At 35.9% G+C, this 19,966-nt stretch overlaps 1 protein-coding gene across 2 annotated transcripts; it reads right to left on the bottom strand.

Annotated features, from left to right (window-relative positions):
• Positions 1–2,073: 2,073 nt before the first annotated feature.
• Positions 2,074–18,942, bottom strand: LOC146168011 (eIF-2-alpha kinase GCN2-like). 2 transcript variants are annotated; one of them, XM_083398003.1, is made up of 33 exons: positions 18,801–18,942; positions 18,591–18,709; positions 17,229–17,364; positions 16,016–16,156; positions 15,850–15,949; positions 15,643–15,768; positions 15,398–15,567; positions 15,207–15,321; positions 14,998–15,128; positions 14,874–14,938; positions 14,700–14,805; positions 14,467–14,634; positions 14,086–14,307; positions 12,672–12,805; positions 12,433–12,557; positions 12,108–12,249; positions 11,177–11,342; positions 10,923–11,008; positions 10,712–10,850; positions 10,311–10,426; positions 9,805–9,922; positions 9,510–9,629; positions 9,010–9,186; positions 8,428–8,625; positions 7,627–7,778; positions 6,741–6,942; positions 6,306–6,587; positions 5,396–5,566; positions 5,045–5,305; positions 4,269–4,465; positions 3,404–3,629; positions 2,981–3,150; positions 2,074–2,639 (listed from the first exon to the last, which is right to left on the bottom strand). In XM_083398003.1, exons 1-33 carry the CDS (start codon positions 18,912–18,914, stop codon positions 2,582–2,584), a joined length of 4,953 nt encoding a protein of 1,650 aa, XP_083254129.1. In that variant the 5' UTR covers positions 18,915–18,942; the 3' UTR covers positions 2,074–2,581. The 2 variants fall into 2 exon arrangements, with proteins under 2 accessions (XP_083254129.1, XP_083254130.1); XM_083398004.1 differs by lacking the exon at positions 8,428–8,625.
• Positions 18,943–19,966: the final 1,024 nt, after the last annotated feature.

Consider the following 19,966-nt stretch of genomic DNA (forward strand, 5'->3'; position numbering starts at 1 on the left):
AAAACATGTGTTGCCAGTAAGGGATGCATCGTTAACTGTGGTTTTTTAAACCGAGCAGCCGCGTGACACTATATAGTACAAGAGCGACAGCGTTGGAGATTAGCTAAGCTGAAATGCCGGCTGGATTTGCCAGAACGGCCAGGAAAGGAAAAGGGTATTGAGGTGAAATATTTAACACTTTAACAGGCGAACATGCTATAAAAATCAAGCACAAACAGACATGCGTCGTTTCTCTACACGCGCAGGGTATGCTACTGGGTTACCCAAGGTCAATTTAAAGCCAATATTCATCTATGTTATGCACAGCGAATTTGGAAAGGAATAATCTCGGCGAATGTAGTGACAAAATAAAGTCGAATACAAAAAATACCTCGGCGGAGTCCAAAAACAAGCTTTGCAATGACAAACTATTTAAGTTAAAATGACTGATTTGTTAAATAATTATAAAGTAGGTGCATTTATTCAACTTTTCTCTTCTAACATTTTGAGTTAAATGCTGTGGTATGTTGAAGGGTAGATTACACTTCACGTTACGACCTCTAAATCCTATTTTACGACGCAAATAAAACCTGCAGATATAAAACGTCAAAAGTGACCCACTGGTCCCACATATTCCCTACACTATAAGTCTATGACACTTAATTAAATTTATTACATGTTTTTATATTATGTTTGTGTTATTTTGCAGTAAATAATTTCTATTTTTTTGTGTATGTATTTTTACTACTTTTTGTAGCTTTGTTTGCAAATTAGGCCCTTCCCTGGTGAATAGCCTTAGGCCTAGAAGTACCCTTAGTCCGGCCCTGGAGGTCGGCAACCTTTTTTGCACTGCGGACCGGTTAAAAATTTGAAAAACGGCCATCACAAGGTTAAAAACGGCCTTCAAAAAACAAATATTCAGTAAACGAAATTTATTACATCCTTTATCCAATGAGAACTTTGAGCTTGTTTTGCCGCAAGGAGATGCTCTTATACGAATTATCTCGCATACGCAAGACGTCGGAAATGGCAGAAAAGTATTTACGGCTTTTATGGAAAGGTCAAAGTTGTCTGGCAAAACATTGCTATAGTAGTTGTATTCAAAGTACATTTTAGACAACCATCAATTTGCAATGTCCAGCACTTGGTCCTCTTGTCGAACAGTGAAAGTCAATTCACCAGTTTCGAAAATAAAACGATTACGGATCCATCTATTTGCAGTCCTACGGTCTTTAGCGCTTAAACTCTATTGTAATATACCACCCAAGTGACTCCTTTCAAGGTAAAAAAAACGCTTGCTTAGGTTCGTTTTCTTTCAAAGTCTTTGCTAAAAGTGCAAATGACCCTTTGTTAACGCGTTTCTCCCATAAATTAAGTTTGTCTTTAAATGAAGCCACCCTGTCTGCCAACTGAAATACGCTTGTCATTTTCCCCTGAGGTGAAATATTGAGCTTTCAGCAGATTGAACATGACACACAAGTAGGCAAGTTTTATAGAACCCATTTTTTAACAATACATTTGTGACAAGATCTAAATGTTTCTCCAATAAAAATCTTTGCAGTGGTTCACGTAATGTAAACACTCGTTTATTGATTTCCTCGTGAAAGCCACCTTACTTCTACGTACAAAAAAGGGAATTTAGGCTCTGCATCCATGTCCTCAAATAGCTTCGCCGGGTGTTAAGTGCATGTGCCTTGTTGAGGTTGGTCATTTTAACTACATCGTCGATTACTCGATGAAGTTCCGGTGATAATTTTCAGCCGGCGGTTTCCGACCACTGGTTTAAATAATCGTAGTCTGTCAAATTACGGTTTTTGAGTGTTTTCAATTTTTACCCAAAACACTCACGTACAGAGGAAAACGTAGCCTGGAATAACCAGTAAAATTTGGGCCAAATACTTCCATTACAGTTAAAAAAGTCCGTCTCGCTGGCACAACTGTTTCTGCTAAGGACCGCTTACAACTGATCATTTTACATAATTTCCGATTTAAAGTAGAATGAGGGACACGCCAGCTACTAAAATATTCTCCAGAATGAGTCGGAATATTCTGTTTAAAAAAATATCCGACCAAACCATCAGAAACAGTGGGAAAATGTATTGCAACAACAGTGAAACTGGCGTAAAGGTCGTCGGCATTATAAGGCACAATAAGTCGTGGACTAGCAACCAATTCCTCAAAAATACTAAAAACAAAACAATTTGAGCAAACCAGAACTACTCCTTTAGTTTTTAAATTCCAAACACTTCAGTTTAAAATGTAGGTAGTTTTAATGTTAAAAATAGCAAATGCAACATGTTTAAGAAATAGGAGGCCATTTATTGTTGCGAGCTTCTTGTTAAAAAAATTTGCATTTTTCTAAATCTTTGGCAAAGCCGCCAAATTCTCTACAATATTATTTTAGTGATTGAAGCAACCGCAGTCTAATCGAGTAGCCCTGGTCTACCTACGGGTCTCCAAAACAAAAATAGTTTAATCACTCTCCGTACTGACGATTAAAATGGCAACGTATAGTTAAAAAACAGGCGGCAGTCAGGTAATAAAAACAGGAAAATAAATATAGAAAAACGAAACGCTAACAATCGAAAAGACCAAAGTGACTTCATAGAAGAAAAACATAATCATCATCTTTGTAGCTGTAGAGGAGAATGAATGGGATCCTAAAACGATAGAGGTATATGGATGGGTTTTAGGCAATATTTTTATTTAGGCAGTAATATAAGGGTACCAGTCATTTTATAATTTAAGCACTTAATCTACACAAATCGACTGTAAATATATGAGGCAGTGGTGGGATAATATTTATGTCCACTTAAGGTAAGCGATTACATTAGTGCTGCAACATGACACAGTATGCCGTAGTCAGCAAATTACTATTCTGCGGTACAAAATATAAACGCAAGTTTTAATGTAATAGTATGAACACCAACGACAACGGGCGTTTAAAGTGGCAATATACGACAATACTACCTAGAAAAAATTTGAACTAAGTGAAACTTACTCTTTAGAAAATTTAGCTTCGCATATTTTCTCAGCAATGGTGGAAAGATATTTTCTGTGACGGGGTACCGATTGGGAGAACACAACAGCACTTGAGTTAAACTCTTCTTCGCCGTTTCTCAAGTCGACTGATATCGACATCGTTCGAAGTACCTCGGAAGGTAGCTCGATCTAAAACGACAATGTATTGTTGCAAAAACTGCTATAAATCTTTACGTGTTTTATTGCTGTTTCAAATCAATTGCAGTTAAATGGTAAAAAAGCTTGTAATCAAAAAACTAAAAATAAAACAAAAAGTGCTCATAATTCGACTAAAACACAATAATATACTCTTAGTATTCCAAAACGTATCAACGAAATCGTAAATTGCAGAGGTTAAGCGCTGGGTTTTTATATCCATTAACGATTAAACAGTTTCACGTACAGCGATGGCACAAACGTGAGTCTTGTTTGAAACGTGGGAGAGTAGTGGTAGCGAGGACAGCTTGGTGCGGATTTCGATCTCATGTCGTTTGCGAATGTTGTACGCCAGTTTCTCGGGAGGAATCAGCTCCACAGTTAGACGTCTGGTGCCCCCTTGTGTTTGCGCACTGCTCGAGTGCGAGTGGGATTCGGACACCGATGAATTTATCGCGGAACTGCCGGCTTTCCTGGAACGAAAATATGAAGTTTTAACAAGAGAATTTTACAGTCCTAATTTTTTGTTATTATTTCAGGCAATAGTTATCGTAGAGAGAAAATCGTTGGGTCAAGTGTAATAAATGAGTTTAAAAAAAATTAGATTTTTTTGTTTTAAACGCCAGAGTAACTGTCAATATGGACTTATGTCGAAACCAAATCCTGAAATCATTAAACAGAACTACCTTCGAGGCTACAACAACAACCGCCAAAATTTATGTCAAAAGGGAGGAGAATAAACTAAAATTAACTGTTAGCCATTTTTTAAACAATCTTTAAGCTCAAACCCACCAATTAGTCTTAAAGTTTACTAGAAATTATGTTTTAACTAATGAACTAAAGGGGTTAGCACATAGCAAAGTTAAATATTTTGTCTTGGTAAATCGTACAGCGCGTAATCACACTACAAATATATGAAAGATATCTTAGAGGAATACATGTCGCCCAATAGATCAGATTATTATACTTGGTTCGTTTTTTTAATAAGTTATAACTGAGTTTTCACATATAAGCAATAAGTATATTATGAGTTTTCGACTTAATTTACAGCCAAGGTACGTTAAGTTCGGACCAAAATAAATCGCGAAATTAAATACATTAAGTCAACTTACGGCTGACTGTCTCGTGGCGACACATCGTCGACTTCATTTATCTTCTTGCTTAAGTATTCAATCAGTTGTTCAAGCGGTATTTTGCATTCCGCAAGCTTTCCGTTGACGCTGTGTGTCAAGGACTTTATCGTAGCTTTGCCGCTGTCCTTCTCCGTGATGTAAACAAGATGGCCGATTCCCTTTTGTTGCGCCACCTCCTGTCAGTATTAGGTTTAACAAATACTGTGATCAAGATGAAATACAATAACAGTCGTCAAGACCACTTTAATTGTATTTTGTTCAACTTATACTTTTCAAACTGTCCTAGTCGCAACCATACTGTTTATATAATTTTAAATGTGGAAGCACATTAACAAGACTGTGTGTCTCAGCACAGGTAAAAGTATACATTTTTGTATCAGAATATTTGTTTTGCAGATTGTTTTAAAGGTCATTTACTCATGTCACATTAAATGATGTAGTATAAAAGCGTTATATATATATATATGTATGTGCAATGCACTTATACTTTGTATCACCACGTCGCTAGCCTATTGCCACATAGAAAAGGTCTAACAAAGTGTTCTAGGCTTTCGTTTGGTCCAAAACATTAGGTCGAAGAACATAATAAAACTTAAATGTGAAATAATTTTAGCGAGTTAAATTACTTGATGGTGCTTAAAAAATTATCGAACGGTGATTAAAACATAGAAGAAACAAACAACATTACCGCAAATTGAAAATCGACTGTGCTATACATTTCACCTAACTAGTAGGTATAAGTCAGAAAACCAAACCTGCATGTCTTGCACCGAGCTGTGCGGTGATCGCTCGTAGGGCGTCTCTGTCGCGATTCCTGCGTCCCATAAACTCCGCACTATTCTTAATCGCTCCTGGAGAAGCTGGGACCGCCCGATGGCGCACACGAGCACGCTCACCGTCGGGTGGCGCCCTACGACAGGCTGCTGCTGATGGTGATATCCGTGCTCCAAAACAGGATCTCCCTGGCCTTGACTGGAACTGCTCTCGCCGCTATGGTGCAAAACCGAGTCAACGACCTGCATAGTAAAAAACAAATGAAAGAGTCGGATTTTGAAGTTGAAGACTCGCGGCATCGCACATGAAAATTTGACAACAGCGTCACGAACCTTTTCGATAGCAATGCTGACGCCGATGGCGTGAAAAGTTTGTCCGTCGGGCGAGTTGACGACCTCGGTCATCCTGAGGTGCGACATGCTCGCAAGCAACTTGTCGTAGCGACCGCCGACTGCAAGGATGTCGATCGCGGTTCGCTTCTTCTTCTGTATTTCCGCCGAAACCTGCAAAGATAAACGGCGTGTTTTCGACCAAATCGCTTCACTTAATTAACGCTTGGAAATCAGTTGGATGGGCGACTATGTAGGAAAATAATAAGATAAACTGATTGACATATTGGATAAAACAAAACAGAATTAGGTTCAAGATCTAAACTGTTTTTTGTTTTTTAAAACTCGATTTTGGTTAAAATCAGGTTTAATAACAACTCGTTTTGACTACAAGATGAAAATTTGCAGTACTTTAATTAGAATATTTTGGTTCCAGTAAACAGCGAAGCTCTCACTGCTCACATATCGAGGCAAGCATATACGTTAATACTAATAATAATAGGGTACTTCAATAGACCAGGCAGCCTTTATATAGTATACCCGATTCAGTCAGTCAATCAATTAAGAATTTCATGCGAGCAATGCCAGGCTAGCTAACTAGCCTGCAGTGATGTTCGAACTTACGACCTTGGGCATAGTTTGCCTGACTTTACTAGCATAATTTTTTAATTAAATGACTGATTCGATTATATAATCATAATTATCTATGCTTTTTTAATAAGTGTATGTATGTTTCATTTAATAATAATACTTATTTTTATATTTGAGTAGACCAGAACCTAATATTGTGGAGTTTAGTGGATTTCCTAAAAAAAGCAATTGTTTCTTCAGTGGAATAATTTGTCTAGTGACCAAAATTGACCAAAAATACTTTCCAATCCCAATTGAGCAACCGTAAAAACCGTAGTCTCACCTGAAACACTATACCGTTGTAGTGACGATGATGCTTAGGAATAAATCCAAGGTCGTAAACGATAGGAAGTTCGACCTGCAGTGATGTGAGATGTTTCTGGATCGATTCTAGCTCCTGGAGAGCTTTCTTGCCAGCCAGCGACACGCTCGAACGCCTGCTGTTGCGCGCCAGTGGCTTTAGGACCGCCTGCAACTTGGATAGCGAACCGTGGGTGAGCACAGAAGTGCTGAGGTTGGAAACCTGCTGCTGAGTGATGGGAAGGCTGCTCAGACAAGCTTCAATCTACAAGTTATACGTGTATGGTTAGAGTCAATCATGTACGATCACTGGGTTAAATAAAGAAACAAAACGTTCGGCGGATTAGAGAGATCGCGTTAAGTTAAATTTCAGAAATCACTCTGCAACAATATCAATGTAACAAAATATAAATGTCACCTGCGCTTTACTAAGGCGGTCACATCCAACGAGTGCGTCTAGTGCCACGTCATGCTGATCACTTTCCACGCCACAGTGACGTAAGACGGCCTCCAGCGCCGTCAAATGGTTGATACGGATCTCGTACTTTCGTGACGTCAGCGCGGGAAAGTGGGAGATGATCTCGGCAACAGCTGACACTACTTCAGCGTCGGGCACCAAACTGTTTCAAAAAACAGAATTTTGTCCAGCTTACGTCGATTGACACATTTTTTTAGCTTTTTATGAGGATCAATACGAAACGGTAAAAATTATTAGGGATGTCCGACATTTTAATCGGATACTGACACCCGATATTTTAGACAAAATGTAGCGCGATAAGATCCGATACCAATGACGCCATTACAAAACTTAAAAAAAAATTAGATTAAATTAAAACTATCAAAGACATTTTTTCTCGGATTAATATTCGCTTTAGCGTAAAGAAGTTTAATTACAATCATTTGTTAAACTACTATTTTTTTGTAATGAATTTACTTTTAAGGTAGAAATTGCTGCATTGGGTGGCAAATCATGGCCAAAATACCTATATTAATTTAGTAACGGATCGGAACCAATTCCAACCTAGTATCGGACGGCTACCCATACTACCAATTGACTTTGGGTATCGGCTCCAATCCGATATTATCGGACATCCCTAGTAATCACTACATCAAGTAAAGCCATCGCATTAGAATTAAATGGCATCCAAAGCTGTTCTAGCGTTTGAATCCTTGAAACATGACGATTTAGAAACCAATAAACATTTTCAGAAATCTATTTTTTCAAACAGGAATTTGTTTAACATTAAACGACCACAAATTTACTTTTACATTAAAAGTAAAAAATGCAATAAGTTTACACTAACCCAGACGGAGTTGGCGTGACAAGGTCGAACGAGCATTCCCACAACTCCTTCGGCTTTGAACCTCGAACTCTCCTCGCGCGAAAAACTTTGCCAATCGCGTATCTCTTTACAGACACGTGACCACCACACGTCACAAACCTCGCGAATGGAACCTGAACAATTAGTAATTGTGTTCGACGTAAAAAGAATATAACTCTATAATAAAATATATGCTTGTAACCGGATTTGTTAGTTTTACGCATAGTGTAAAAGCGATAGACCTCTTGTTAAACCCGGTTGGATAAAGATTAAATTTAAGTTATTTCTATTCTTCTGTCGGATTTAGGTAAGTATGGTTAACGTTAAACCCGCGGTGTTTTTGCAACAAGTATAATGACCATCACTCTCCGTTCGGAAACATTATTAACAAGATATGTTTAACACATTATTATTAACATGGTTTAACACAGTGGTTCTCAACCTTTTATGGCTTGCGGCACCCCTAAGAAATAATAAATAGATTACGACATCCTTACAATTATTTTCCGTAGGTAAATCCATACGATGTCACCGTAAACGGAACTGGAACGACACACATCAACTCACAATGTAGGAAGTTTTAATTGGATATATTCCACTCTGATCTTACACCAAAAAGTTGTAAGAGTTAAACAAAAATCTGATTCGCAAAGATTTTCAAATATCTCTCGGCACCCTTGGGCATTAGAAATAGCACCCAAGGGTGCCGCGGCACCCAGGTTGAGAACCACTGGTTTAACATAACACTCTTCGCTCGGCATCACACAACACAACAAGGCTAACTCGGAGGTTGTGGGGCAGCGACACGACGGTCCCGCTTCGGTCGAGGAAAGTGGCAGCCTCCGAGTCGTCGACGCCGCAACCCTGACGCGACACCAGCAGCGGGATGTTGACCGTCGTGGCGCCATGACGTTGCAAGATGGCGGCCACTTTGTCGTGTGCTTGGTGTTGGACGACGCTCGAGCTTGCCGAAAAATTGCGCTGAAAAAGAAGCGACAAAAAGCGCCGTTTCGGGAGTTGTTGAAGCAAAACTGGCTTTTTCACGCAGCAGCTGCCTCTCCAGGTTGGCAAATGGGTTATGTTAAGAGATATTTTAAGACGTGCGCAATGAAATTTCAAAACTAAAAGTGCGGGAGGGGGTGAATTTATAAGCAAATCTGAAAAAGTCAGAGCTTTAAATAATATTCTTCTAAAACAAATTGCCTCTATAAATAAAATACAGCAAATGGAGAATAGAACGTATAACATGGGCGTTTCTAAGAAATTTCGACAATTAAAGAACTCGTTTTGGATGCCACTGTTTATTTAAAAACATTTCGGGGTCAGAATCGAAAATTGACGTTGAAAAACCAAACGAAATATTACCTTGCTATGTAAATGCATATCGATGTCGTATATGACGGAGGTAGTAGGATTATCCGCTTGGTCGAACACAGCGTCAATGAGGAGCTTGTGAGTTTTTGATCGTGGATCGGACAACATTTCGCTTACAGCATCCAAAACCTCGCCTTCTTGAAGCACCGCTGTGGGAACCCACCTCGACTGGAAAGTAAACAAAAAATTCGTTTGAAATTTCCTATTACAGTGCGCGTAGTTAGAACTGATTATATTACACAGTGCTATCAAACCTATTTTTTACCTAGAGAAACAAAAGTGAAGCAATATTGGCTTTTTACAGAAGTAGTGATTTTAACCAAATAAGTTTTCATTGAAAAAAGTGTTAAAAACAACTTTACAGCATTTGTGTTATCTTAAATTGATCCTTAAATTTTGACGCTTTTTAGACAATCTTAATGGAAAAAAATATATAATACGTATTTTTTCAAATAAAAAATATACGTCAACATATTGAAAATCCGAAATACCTTAAGCAAGTCAGTTGCACTTGGTCTTTGAATTGGGTCGTGGTTGAGACAGAGACGTGTAATGTTGGACTCCCGTTCGTTTTTGGCTTCGTCGAAGTCATCTGGGAAGTTGATTGTCGGCTTGGCATGAAAAAAATGTTGAGTGTTGTATGATTTTTTTAAAACAGATTTTTGAGGTTATTATCTTTAAACTAATTGTGGGATGTATTTACGATTTTTACTAGATTTACTTCGATATTAAACATCTTTTGCAAAGTCCAAGTAACGCAAAACAACCGATTTACAAGCAACTCACCAGTCTTAAGTTGCTTAGCACCTTGGCTCTTTCCATCTTCGTACCAAGACCAGTATACATCATTTCAAAAAATATAATTCCCAGACTGTAGATATCCACCTTTTGACTGTATAACGTCCTACACAAAATATAATACTCATCGTTAAAATTCATATCCCTAATAAAAATCACTTATAAATGAACAAAGGGCGTTTCAGCTATCTACAAGTGAGACACAAATAAATTGCAAAGCTTCGATCTGGTAAAAGTCATATTTACATAACGTTTCGACTTTGCCAGCCGCGAGCAAGTACAAATCGGATATAAATGTTATAAACCAATGTTTACACCATAATAAGGACAACTAAACATATATCTCTGGAAAACAAATCATGCTTTGTAAATACTTCCGTTGAATAAAAAACTTTTGCATTTTTCATACTAAACTACAAACCAAAAATAACCAAGTTTATCGAATTATGGACGCACTAAACACCAAGTGCAGGTTTATTAATCAACAATCAGACCTTTTTGTCGTTACCAGAAGTTCGGGGGCAACGTAAAGAGCGGTCCCAACAACTCCAGTCATACTCTCACCAACGTCGGACTTGCTGCTGGATTCCTCCATAGTGTCATTTAACTGCTACAAAACACGGAACAACTGCGGTGGACCAAATATAAATGGCAGACTGCAGTGACCATACTACCACATTTTTTTTTAGTACATGACACCTTAATGCAGTGGTTCTCAACCGATGTGCTGCGGCACTCTAGGGTGCCATTTTTAACGCTTTAGGGTGCCGAGAGATACTTCAAATTCTTTAGGATTCCATTTTTTGCTCTAATGGTAAGCTTCTCGATACACTTTTTTGTGTACGATAAAGTTGCCATAAAAGGTTTTTTTCAACCTTGCTGGCTGCATACTTACCCCTCTTGAATGTGCGGTGGCAAGTCCAAAATCACCAATCTTGACATGGTCGTTTTTATCTAAAAATATGTTTTGTGGCTTCAGATCTCGGTGAATCATTCCCTGCTGGTGAATGTGAACCAAACCCTCCAATATTTCCCTGCGAGTATAAAAATATTTCCGTATTTCGACCGTAAGTTTTAACGTGTAATTTAAAATTTATTTTAGTTACCTAAACAAGCGCCACATTCTGTCAGTTTCATGGCATAGCCCCGAATCAATTGTTTGTCTCAAGGTGCTCTTCTCACAATATTCCATCTAACAAAAAATAGGTAAATTCGAGGTTTTTAGGGATTTTTACGTTGAAAACTGCAAGTTAAAATCAATAGTTCCCCTGTTATATCGTATAGACATTAATTTACATATATATCTTATTGACAATGATATATTAAAAAATATATATACATACATGCAAAAAAGTTATACCTGAATGTAAAGAAATCTTTGTAAAACAATTTGGCCAGTCGAGCTGCTGGCTGTATTTGTATCAGTGGTGGAAAGAAAATTGTTACTTATGTCATCCTCATTGGATGAGTGGGAGTCTTCATCATGATCAAACAAAATGCTTTCAGAAGAAGAGTCCTGTTTGCCACTACAAACCATTAATATGTATTTAAAAAAGAATTAGAACTATACTATTTTTTTAATAGCAAAACCAAACAAACCAAACAGTTTTTAAAAAATTAGTAAAAAATCTAACATTAAACACAATCATTTTTGATATTTACAGGTAACAAAAATATCCAGTGTAGTGATCTTAAAAATTTTAACCGAAAGACCCCGGAAACTTTACAGTGATTAATATTTCCACAGATCCAGTTTACAAAAACTAATAAAAGTGGCTTCTGCGAAAATTTTAAATCATATTAAAAAAAGTAAAGACATAAACCACTGTAACAAGTTCGTAACCCAAAAACAATTCTATTTTCAAATTACTTTACAGTGTGAAATTTAAATTTATATATTGTATATTAGGTTATGGAAAGGGTTAGCAACTTTTTTAGAGCCAGATTATGTGTAAGGACTAGCAAACACGGGCCTGTTAACCTGTAAGAAATGCAGATTGCAGGCCGCAAATACATTTTTGTATAGAACTTGTTTGACTTCGTACACACAAAGCAAACATAGAAAATATTTATTCAAATATATAGTCAGCTTTATAAAATTGTCGTTTAAATTTAGCCTAGTTTAACATCCAATTAACATGTTCATTAATAAAGTATTAATAATAATCGTATTTAGGAAAATTGCAGAAATATGCTTCAGGCCAGAAGAATTAAACCTGTAGTCTGGCCTGCGGGCCTTAGTTTGGTAACCCCTGGGTTAGTGAATTTATAGCTGCTCTCAGTCATCTTACACATATATGGTTTTAAACATATCTTCTTCATCATCGTCGTCTTCGTCTTCAAACTGATGAGCTCGACTCACTTCTTCCATCGATATGCTCCACTCAGAACCCACTGAATGGGCTGGAGGAGGCGCCAGGTTTTCAATGTTGTCTAAGAGAAAAAACATTTTATGACTGGTTGTATAACATTACCACTTCAAATTATTATTCCCTACACCTAGCATAAAGTTCAAGTTGGTAAAGTACAACTAGAAAAAACAAAGTGATTTAACGAACTGTATTTACATACTACATGTTTAATTCTTTTTAAACTGATGTTATTCAAAAATTATACCTGAAATGCCAAGTGAATTCTTAGAGACTTCGCATACTTTGTCGGTGTCAGTGATGTTGGAAGAAGATGAAACAGAAATATCATCTTTGTTACATTGGGTGCTTTCTATCCATGAATTGTAGTACCTTTAACCAAAAAGACAAGAATGACAAATAAGTGAAATAACCTGAATGCTAAATGTATGCTGTGTATAGTTACACCAAGGAAAAGTTACTTTTTCGGAATTAAAACTAACTTACCTGACAACGTTTTCATGGTTTAATCTTGACAGAAGTTTGACTTCTCTTGTAATCTTTTTGTTAAATTGAGATCGATGTGGATTTAAATGTATTCGCTTTATGGCATAATGGCAGTCATCCAAAACATTTCTAACCTTTAGAAAAACTTTAGTGTAATGCATTACAAATATATAAACACATAAGTTTGGAAATAGTATGTGTCTCCTCAATCGTGAGAGGATATTGTTGAACGAAAATTATTCAGTGTGAAGCCGGACGTCAGCGACAATTTAGGGTGGAGTGAAAAAAATAAAAATCACTAATTCAAAAAAAAGTCCCCACTCAATAGTTGTCTTTGGTCCCAAAACTAAGTTTAAACATGTTTTGGGGAAGTTGCCTCGAATACTCAGGTGACAACCCTGACGCAAAGGTCATGCAGGGGTCAAATCCCATAAAAATGCTATAACTCTGTGACCGGTGGTGCTAGAGAGTTAATTTTGATGCCAAAAGAAGCGGAATGTGAACTTTCTTATCTGTCCTAAAAGAACTATTTGTCCTAATTTTACTAAAAATATACTTAATTTAGAAAATTTAGATTTCGAGTGCCTAAACCTAATGCCGAAATAAGTGGACTATCCAAGACCATTTTTTATGAGTAATTAAACATTGTGGGTGCTGGTATCAGTCTAGTTACTAAAACATTTGATTTTGATGAGACTTACTAATCCACTTATTATACAAAAAACTTTTATAATGTAACTGATAGTGAGTAAATGTTGGATAGTCCACTTATTTAGGCATTAGGTTTAGGCACTCGAAATCGATATTTTTTAAATTAAGTATATTTTTAGTAAAATTAGGACAAATAGTTCTTTTAGGACAGATAAGAAATGGCACATTCCGCTTCTTTTGGTATCAAAATTAACTCTCTAGCACCAGTGGTCACAGAGTTATAGCATTTTTATGGGATTTGACCCCTACATGACCTTCGCGTCAGGGTTGTCACCTGAGTATTCGAGGCAACTTCCCAAAAACATTTTTAAACTTAGTTTTGGGACCAAAGGCAACTATTGAGTGGGGACTTTTTTTGAATTAGTGATTTTTATTTTTTTCACTCCACCCTATGTCTTGTGTCAAGATCAAGCACTACCACTTAGCTAACATGTAATGTGTTGCCAGCCTAATCGAATGCCTCAAAATAAAATACTTGAGCAACCAACAGCGATTTTATGCTTTAGGTGCCAACATTTAACAATGTGTCAAATGCAAGCCAACCTTAAGGTTAAAAAGGAAATATCAGTAAAAAATAAATGTTTTTGTAAAGTAAAGCTAAGTCAACAAACTTGTAGCATGTCTGCTAAAGTTTTCTTTGCATTTTTTGTGTTAATTTTAATTAGAAAATTTAAAAACATTATCAAATGTAAAAAAAACTAACCTTTATGACATCTCCATATCCGCCTTTTCCAAGCCACTCAAGTTCCTCAAATTCAGAGTGTAGTCTTGAGAGTTGGACTGGGGTTGACATACTTTCAGGGGATGAGTGGCTTGGATAAAGCTTGTCATCCGCCTTCTGGTATTCCAAATCATCTGCATTGTCACCGTTGTGCACAGTTTCATGAAATTCAGTAAATTTGGCTATACTTGATTCCAGCGGTGTCTGTTGTATGGTACAGCATTGATATGGAATTGTTAATTTAACAATTATTTTTAATCATGCACATATAAATACATAGTACTGCACATATTCATTTTTTTTTACTAAAATTTAAAACGAAGATATATAAAGGTCTATATAAAGGTGAAATTTCCCAAAAACCTTGATAAATGCATGCTCCAAAAGTTCTGATGCACTCTGACGAAATCGATCTTCCACAACAAGACATTTGTCCAAAAAATCCAAAAACACAGCAGGAAAGCCACTTTGGGTGTCAGGTGGGTAATCTACGACCAATTGACCTTTGGCCAAAGACAGCACAACCATACCCTATTTAGATATTAGAAACAGTTTTATTTCATAAGAATAAGGTCGTTAAAATTATCAAAACATACTAAACGTAAAACATCTCCTTTCTTTGTCAACCTTGCTGGAATGCGATCTTCACTAAAGCGCACATTGTGAACCTCAACTTGGGTCTCCTTGTGAAGATCAGCTAGTCTGAAATAAAGAATAACTATAAAATGGAAATAAATGTAATACATCAATGTAATATTCAAATTAAAGACCTTTTTCCAATGCTATAGTTGCTAATTTTGATGGTTCCTTGATTGTCCAAAAAGACACAGTTGGCCTAAATGGAACAAGCATTTACAATTTGTTTCAACACATTGACAAACACTGTTTACAAACCTGAAACTGTTTGTGTACTACTGATTTCTGGTGCAGATATTGCAGTGCCAACAGCATTTGCTGTGTGTACACACGGACAGTGTCTAATTCTATTCTCTCCTTGTTAGAAAGTTTTTGATCCAAGGAAATACCTTAATTTGTGTATTTTATTGCTGTAAAGTTCATTCAAAAACCGTAATCCGAAATTTAATCAACAAACATACAGCTACCTTGGATAAACTCTTGCAAAATGTGAATTTCAATAACCGAATTAGAGTGCTGTGTTTTCATAGCAAAATATAAGGCAATGTTACAATGTGAAAGCTTTTGCAAAGAATTTATCTCCTAAAAATGTAAAGGTTACTTAAGTTGAAATGGCAATGATGATCAATTTTTGACACAATTTTATATCTAAAAATACCTGCTCTATTGTATTTACAGCTTTTAAGCATTTGTCAAGTTTTGTCCTCTCTGTGTTTGTAAGTAATGCACTGCGCTCAGGGCAAGGAATTGTCATGTACTGCACAGTGAAAACTTTGCCTGTTGAATGATCTATTCCAACATGATAAGTAAAACCTTCAAATGCTTTGCCTACAAGAAAATCTTAATGTTACCAAAAATATTTCTCAAAAAACAAACTTGCAATACAATTAAAAATTATCTTGCCGAATTCTTGTCCCACCAGTATGGACCGTGGCTGTTTTCCTGGAAACTTAATTTCAACAGCAGCAGTAGGCTTCTTTGCATAATCAGCGCTGTGTGAACTACTCTCAGAAAGGTTGCGGCTTCGTTCTCAAATTAAAAATATTTTTACCATAAACATTAAATGAACACATTAACAATTAAAGTAACATATATTGTTATTATACCTACCTGTTGCAGCATCACGTTCATCCCTTAGCAATTTTCTATTTTGCTTTTCTCTTTTCTCCTCTTCCTTACGTCTGGCTAGTTCCTCTTCTATTTCCTGTCTCTTTAAAATCACAACAGTTTCACCAAAATCTGTCAAACCATGAGTTTCTGTTTCATTTTACATTACCATTATTTCTTTCTTGCGTTGTTTAAGTTTTCTCTGTTTCTCTTCTTTTTTGGCATTTTCATTTATAAGTTTTTGTTCATTGTGAACCATTTCCTCGTGTATAGATGAAAACTGTGGTACATTGAATTTATGCAAATACTCCTTCAAAAACATAAAACACTTTGTTGCCTGATATTAAAAATTGAACTACATTTGTTTATAAAATTATTCATAAGTATGGTGTATGCCTTGATTTGGGAAGGTCACTTTAGGAGTAGTGGTATAGTAGCACGAGTATTAGTTAACCACAGAGGCCAGTGGAACAAGCCACAACAAAACAATTTATAATTTAAAATATGCGGCTAGGGCTGTAAGTGTGGTTTTACTTAACTGTTCCTGAAAAATAGTCAAAATAACATTTTTTTAATATAAAATCCACCACTCAATCCACTGTAATCACAACTTTCTATGTGTCAAAGGATAAATTTGTTATGTTCATATTCAGAAATACAAGTAATGACTAAATATAACATTATTATAGAAAGAAAAATAGTTGGCACCTAATTAACATTTCTGGGAAATTTTCTTTTAGCATCTGGCATAGAGTAATCAGGAAATAATTGTCAATTACACACAAGTTAAAAACAAAATTATATATTTTAAGTTATGATATTAGGCAAATCAGAACAGTAAATAATTTTGTGTTATTACATGTTCACTAACATTTCTTTAGTTAATGACTGTTTAACCCTCACATATGAAAGAATGCGATTTTTATCAGTCAGAGTAGGGATTTAATAGCACCTTCTGTACAGGAACAGCAACATTAATGCAGTGTCAACTTTCAATTATGGATTGCAGTCTTGGATAGAGAGCAATTCTACAAGACACTATCTGATTTTCTTGACCTATTTGGCTTGAGTAGTCATTTTCAAGCTACATTAATTGTTTGACATTTTACTGACAATGAAACTGACCCAGCTATTTAGACTCGCAAAACACAAAACGAGAAGGTAATTTGTAAGCTAGATACAAATCTTATTGTTTAAGTACACCCCCCCCCCCCCCCCAAAAAAAAAAAATATATATATATAATAATATATATATATAAAATATTAATATATATATATATATATATATAAGGATTAAAAGTTATACAAAAATAATGCTAGTAACTAAATCAACTAGAAAATTTGAATACAAAATCTAACAACATTATGCAGACATATGTTACCTGAACAAATTGAGCAATCTGCAACATCATAACTTCGCCTAACAAAGTTTCTGAAAGTTCCAAAGTTTGTTTGTAAAGTGTGTTTACCGCTTCAGTAGAAAGACCATTCGGATTTTCAAACTTTAGCTCTGGTAAACTATGAAACATTTGGTCTTTAACAACCAGAACTATATTTAGTCAAACATAACCTCCTACCCCTAATAATTGTTTACAACCAACTGCAAGTTTTGGAATATTGAAATATTTTTCTAAAATATATATGGGGGTAAGTTTTGTATTCGCTTTTAAAAGAAATCTTATTGTTACCTAATGATTTTATTTAAAATAAGTACCTTGGAAAACAAAAAAAAAAAAAAAAAAAAAAAATTAGCTGTCGCTGTACCAAAACATATTAACAGTGCTTGGTTTGAATGTAGCCAGGACTAATCATTTGTTGGTGTCATTATAATGTCCCTGAAAGATTTAGATCCCTGGTGCAAAGATTTAGTTTCAAAGTAACATTTTATCATAAATAAACTGGATTTGGACAAAATAATGGTATTACTGGCAGTAGTAACTTTGAATGTTTAGCAGCATATTATTCAATAATGTACCTAATAAAGTACAAATAAAACACATCAATGTTTTATAAAAATGGACAGAAGATTCATTGTGTTGTGTTGCACTAACTGTATTGGCCATAAAATTAGGCTGTGGCAAGTTAGGGTGTTCGTATTGCTATATTATGTAGGTATGCATCAAAATTCCTTGTGAAATGGCTTCAAATGACCATTGTTTATAACTTTAACCATCTGTCATTTTATTTTGCATTATAACAGACAAATGTTAGCAAATTATTTTGCAATAATTGGGGTTTGAGTATATTATGATCAGTGGTGTATCCAGGGGTGTTTGGATCCCACCCATTTGTAAGTGGTATTATCGTTATTTGTTTGTTTGTTTTCGTAGGGTTCAAGTCAGACTTTAGACAAATTTGTATTTAACAATAGACAACATTAAATCAGCAATCTTCCCTTTTTTGCTGAAAACATATAATAACACCAGGAACAATAGCTTTGTTTTGTATTGCAGGTGGCAAAAGGTGTGCTTGTTATTTTGCATAATCCTAATAATGGAGTTAAAGCATGATACCCTCACTATTTTATGACGTCATTAATCATTAACATTAGAAAATATTAAAGATAGAAAATAGGAAAATTACCTAAGTTGAAAATTAAGGCCCCCATTTTGGATTTCTGGATACAACCCTGTAATTACCCCAACCCCTATTAAATATACGTTAATACCTAATATTCTAAAATATCTTGGGATTCTACTTTAAACATCTCTTGCAAATATGTTAAACTCTTTATTTTTATTTACCAGTCTGGGTAAGTTGGCAAGAACTTCACTTTCATTGTTATATTGACATGTTCATTTTTTTTCTGACCCATGCTTTCTTGTGGTTGAAGTAAAAGCATAAACTCAGGTGGACGCGGAACCTTACATAAAAAGAAAAGTTCATTGAAGTGCAAATAGCCAAATATTTTTTAACAATAGAATTGAAAAAAATAAATTTATAATGACTTGAACCTTCCATGCATCTTTCAAGCGTAAATCAGCAATATCATCACCATATATGGATTTTAGAATCTCAAACTCATTGTTTTGTCTGTCCGAAAATGATTCCACAATTTCTTCACTCATACTACATATCAAATAAATCCATTATTACTCATTTAGACCTGTCAAATGGAAGAAATATAAAATTTAGCATAATATGAAAACATTTGTAGCATAGTAGTCATACTCCTATAATGCTAACAATTATTAATATTGACAGACTATACAGGCTGGCAAATACTAGCAGATCTGCCTCCCAAGAGCTATAGGCTAGTCAGCCTACACAATCTTGTCGTATCTCATCCTACAATCTCAATGGCAAACTAAACATATTTATGCAGGATTTATAAAAAAAAAACTCAATAGACTCTGGTCTATATTTTATTTTAGTTCATTTCAAGGTAATGCTACTGGAAGCAAACATCGCGATATTGCGCATATAAAAATTCCCCATATCAGCCAGTCTGAAAAGTATGGCAGATTTCAACGAGATCTCACGGGTGCCTGGCCAAAAAAATCCGGGTGACCGGGTGCAACAAAGGTCAAAAAACTGCACCTCGGGACCTCGGGTACACCTTTAATTTTCCGATGTAATCATTCCAAGTCTGTAAACGTCTGCCGCACCTTTTACGTATTTGGGGTGTAGGCAGAGGCGCCCGCAGAAAATTTTCCAAGGGGGGGCAATCAGGGGCGTATCTAAAAATCAAAAAAGGGTGTTCTGCATTTTCAACTTAGGGAAATCCCCTATTTTCCGTCTGACGTTAATGAATAATGACGTCATAAATAGTTACCCTATGACGTCATAAAATAGTGATTGCAAGACGTTGTATATTTCCTTTCCCTGTATCCTGCTCGTTAACTGGCCAGTTTTAATCCTCGACGCATTCGTTTTTACTGCAACGTTAGTCGTGTCCTTTCTACTGCAAAACAGTCAACAATGCACGCCTTACTGGCAACACGTGTTTTTACTGCGCTGTAAGCTCTTTTATTGAAAGCGAGCTATGCTAAATTATGTGAATGTACAATAAATCTATAAGCGACCTGACAGTATGCTCCTTAAATTACAATGGCAGTTTGTTTTAGTTTCGATTTAGTGGAGTCAGATAGCACGGTGGTCATGTCTCACCTGTTGAAAT

Source organism: Ascidiella aspersa, chromosome 1 (assembly GCF_963924565.1).
Source record: "Ascidiella aspersa chromosome 1, kaAscAspe10.2, whole genome shotgun sequence".
NCBI classification, from domain to species: Eukaryota; Metazoa; Chordata; class Ascidiacea; order Phlebobranchia; family Ascidiidae; genus Ascidiella; species Ascidiella aspersa.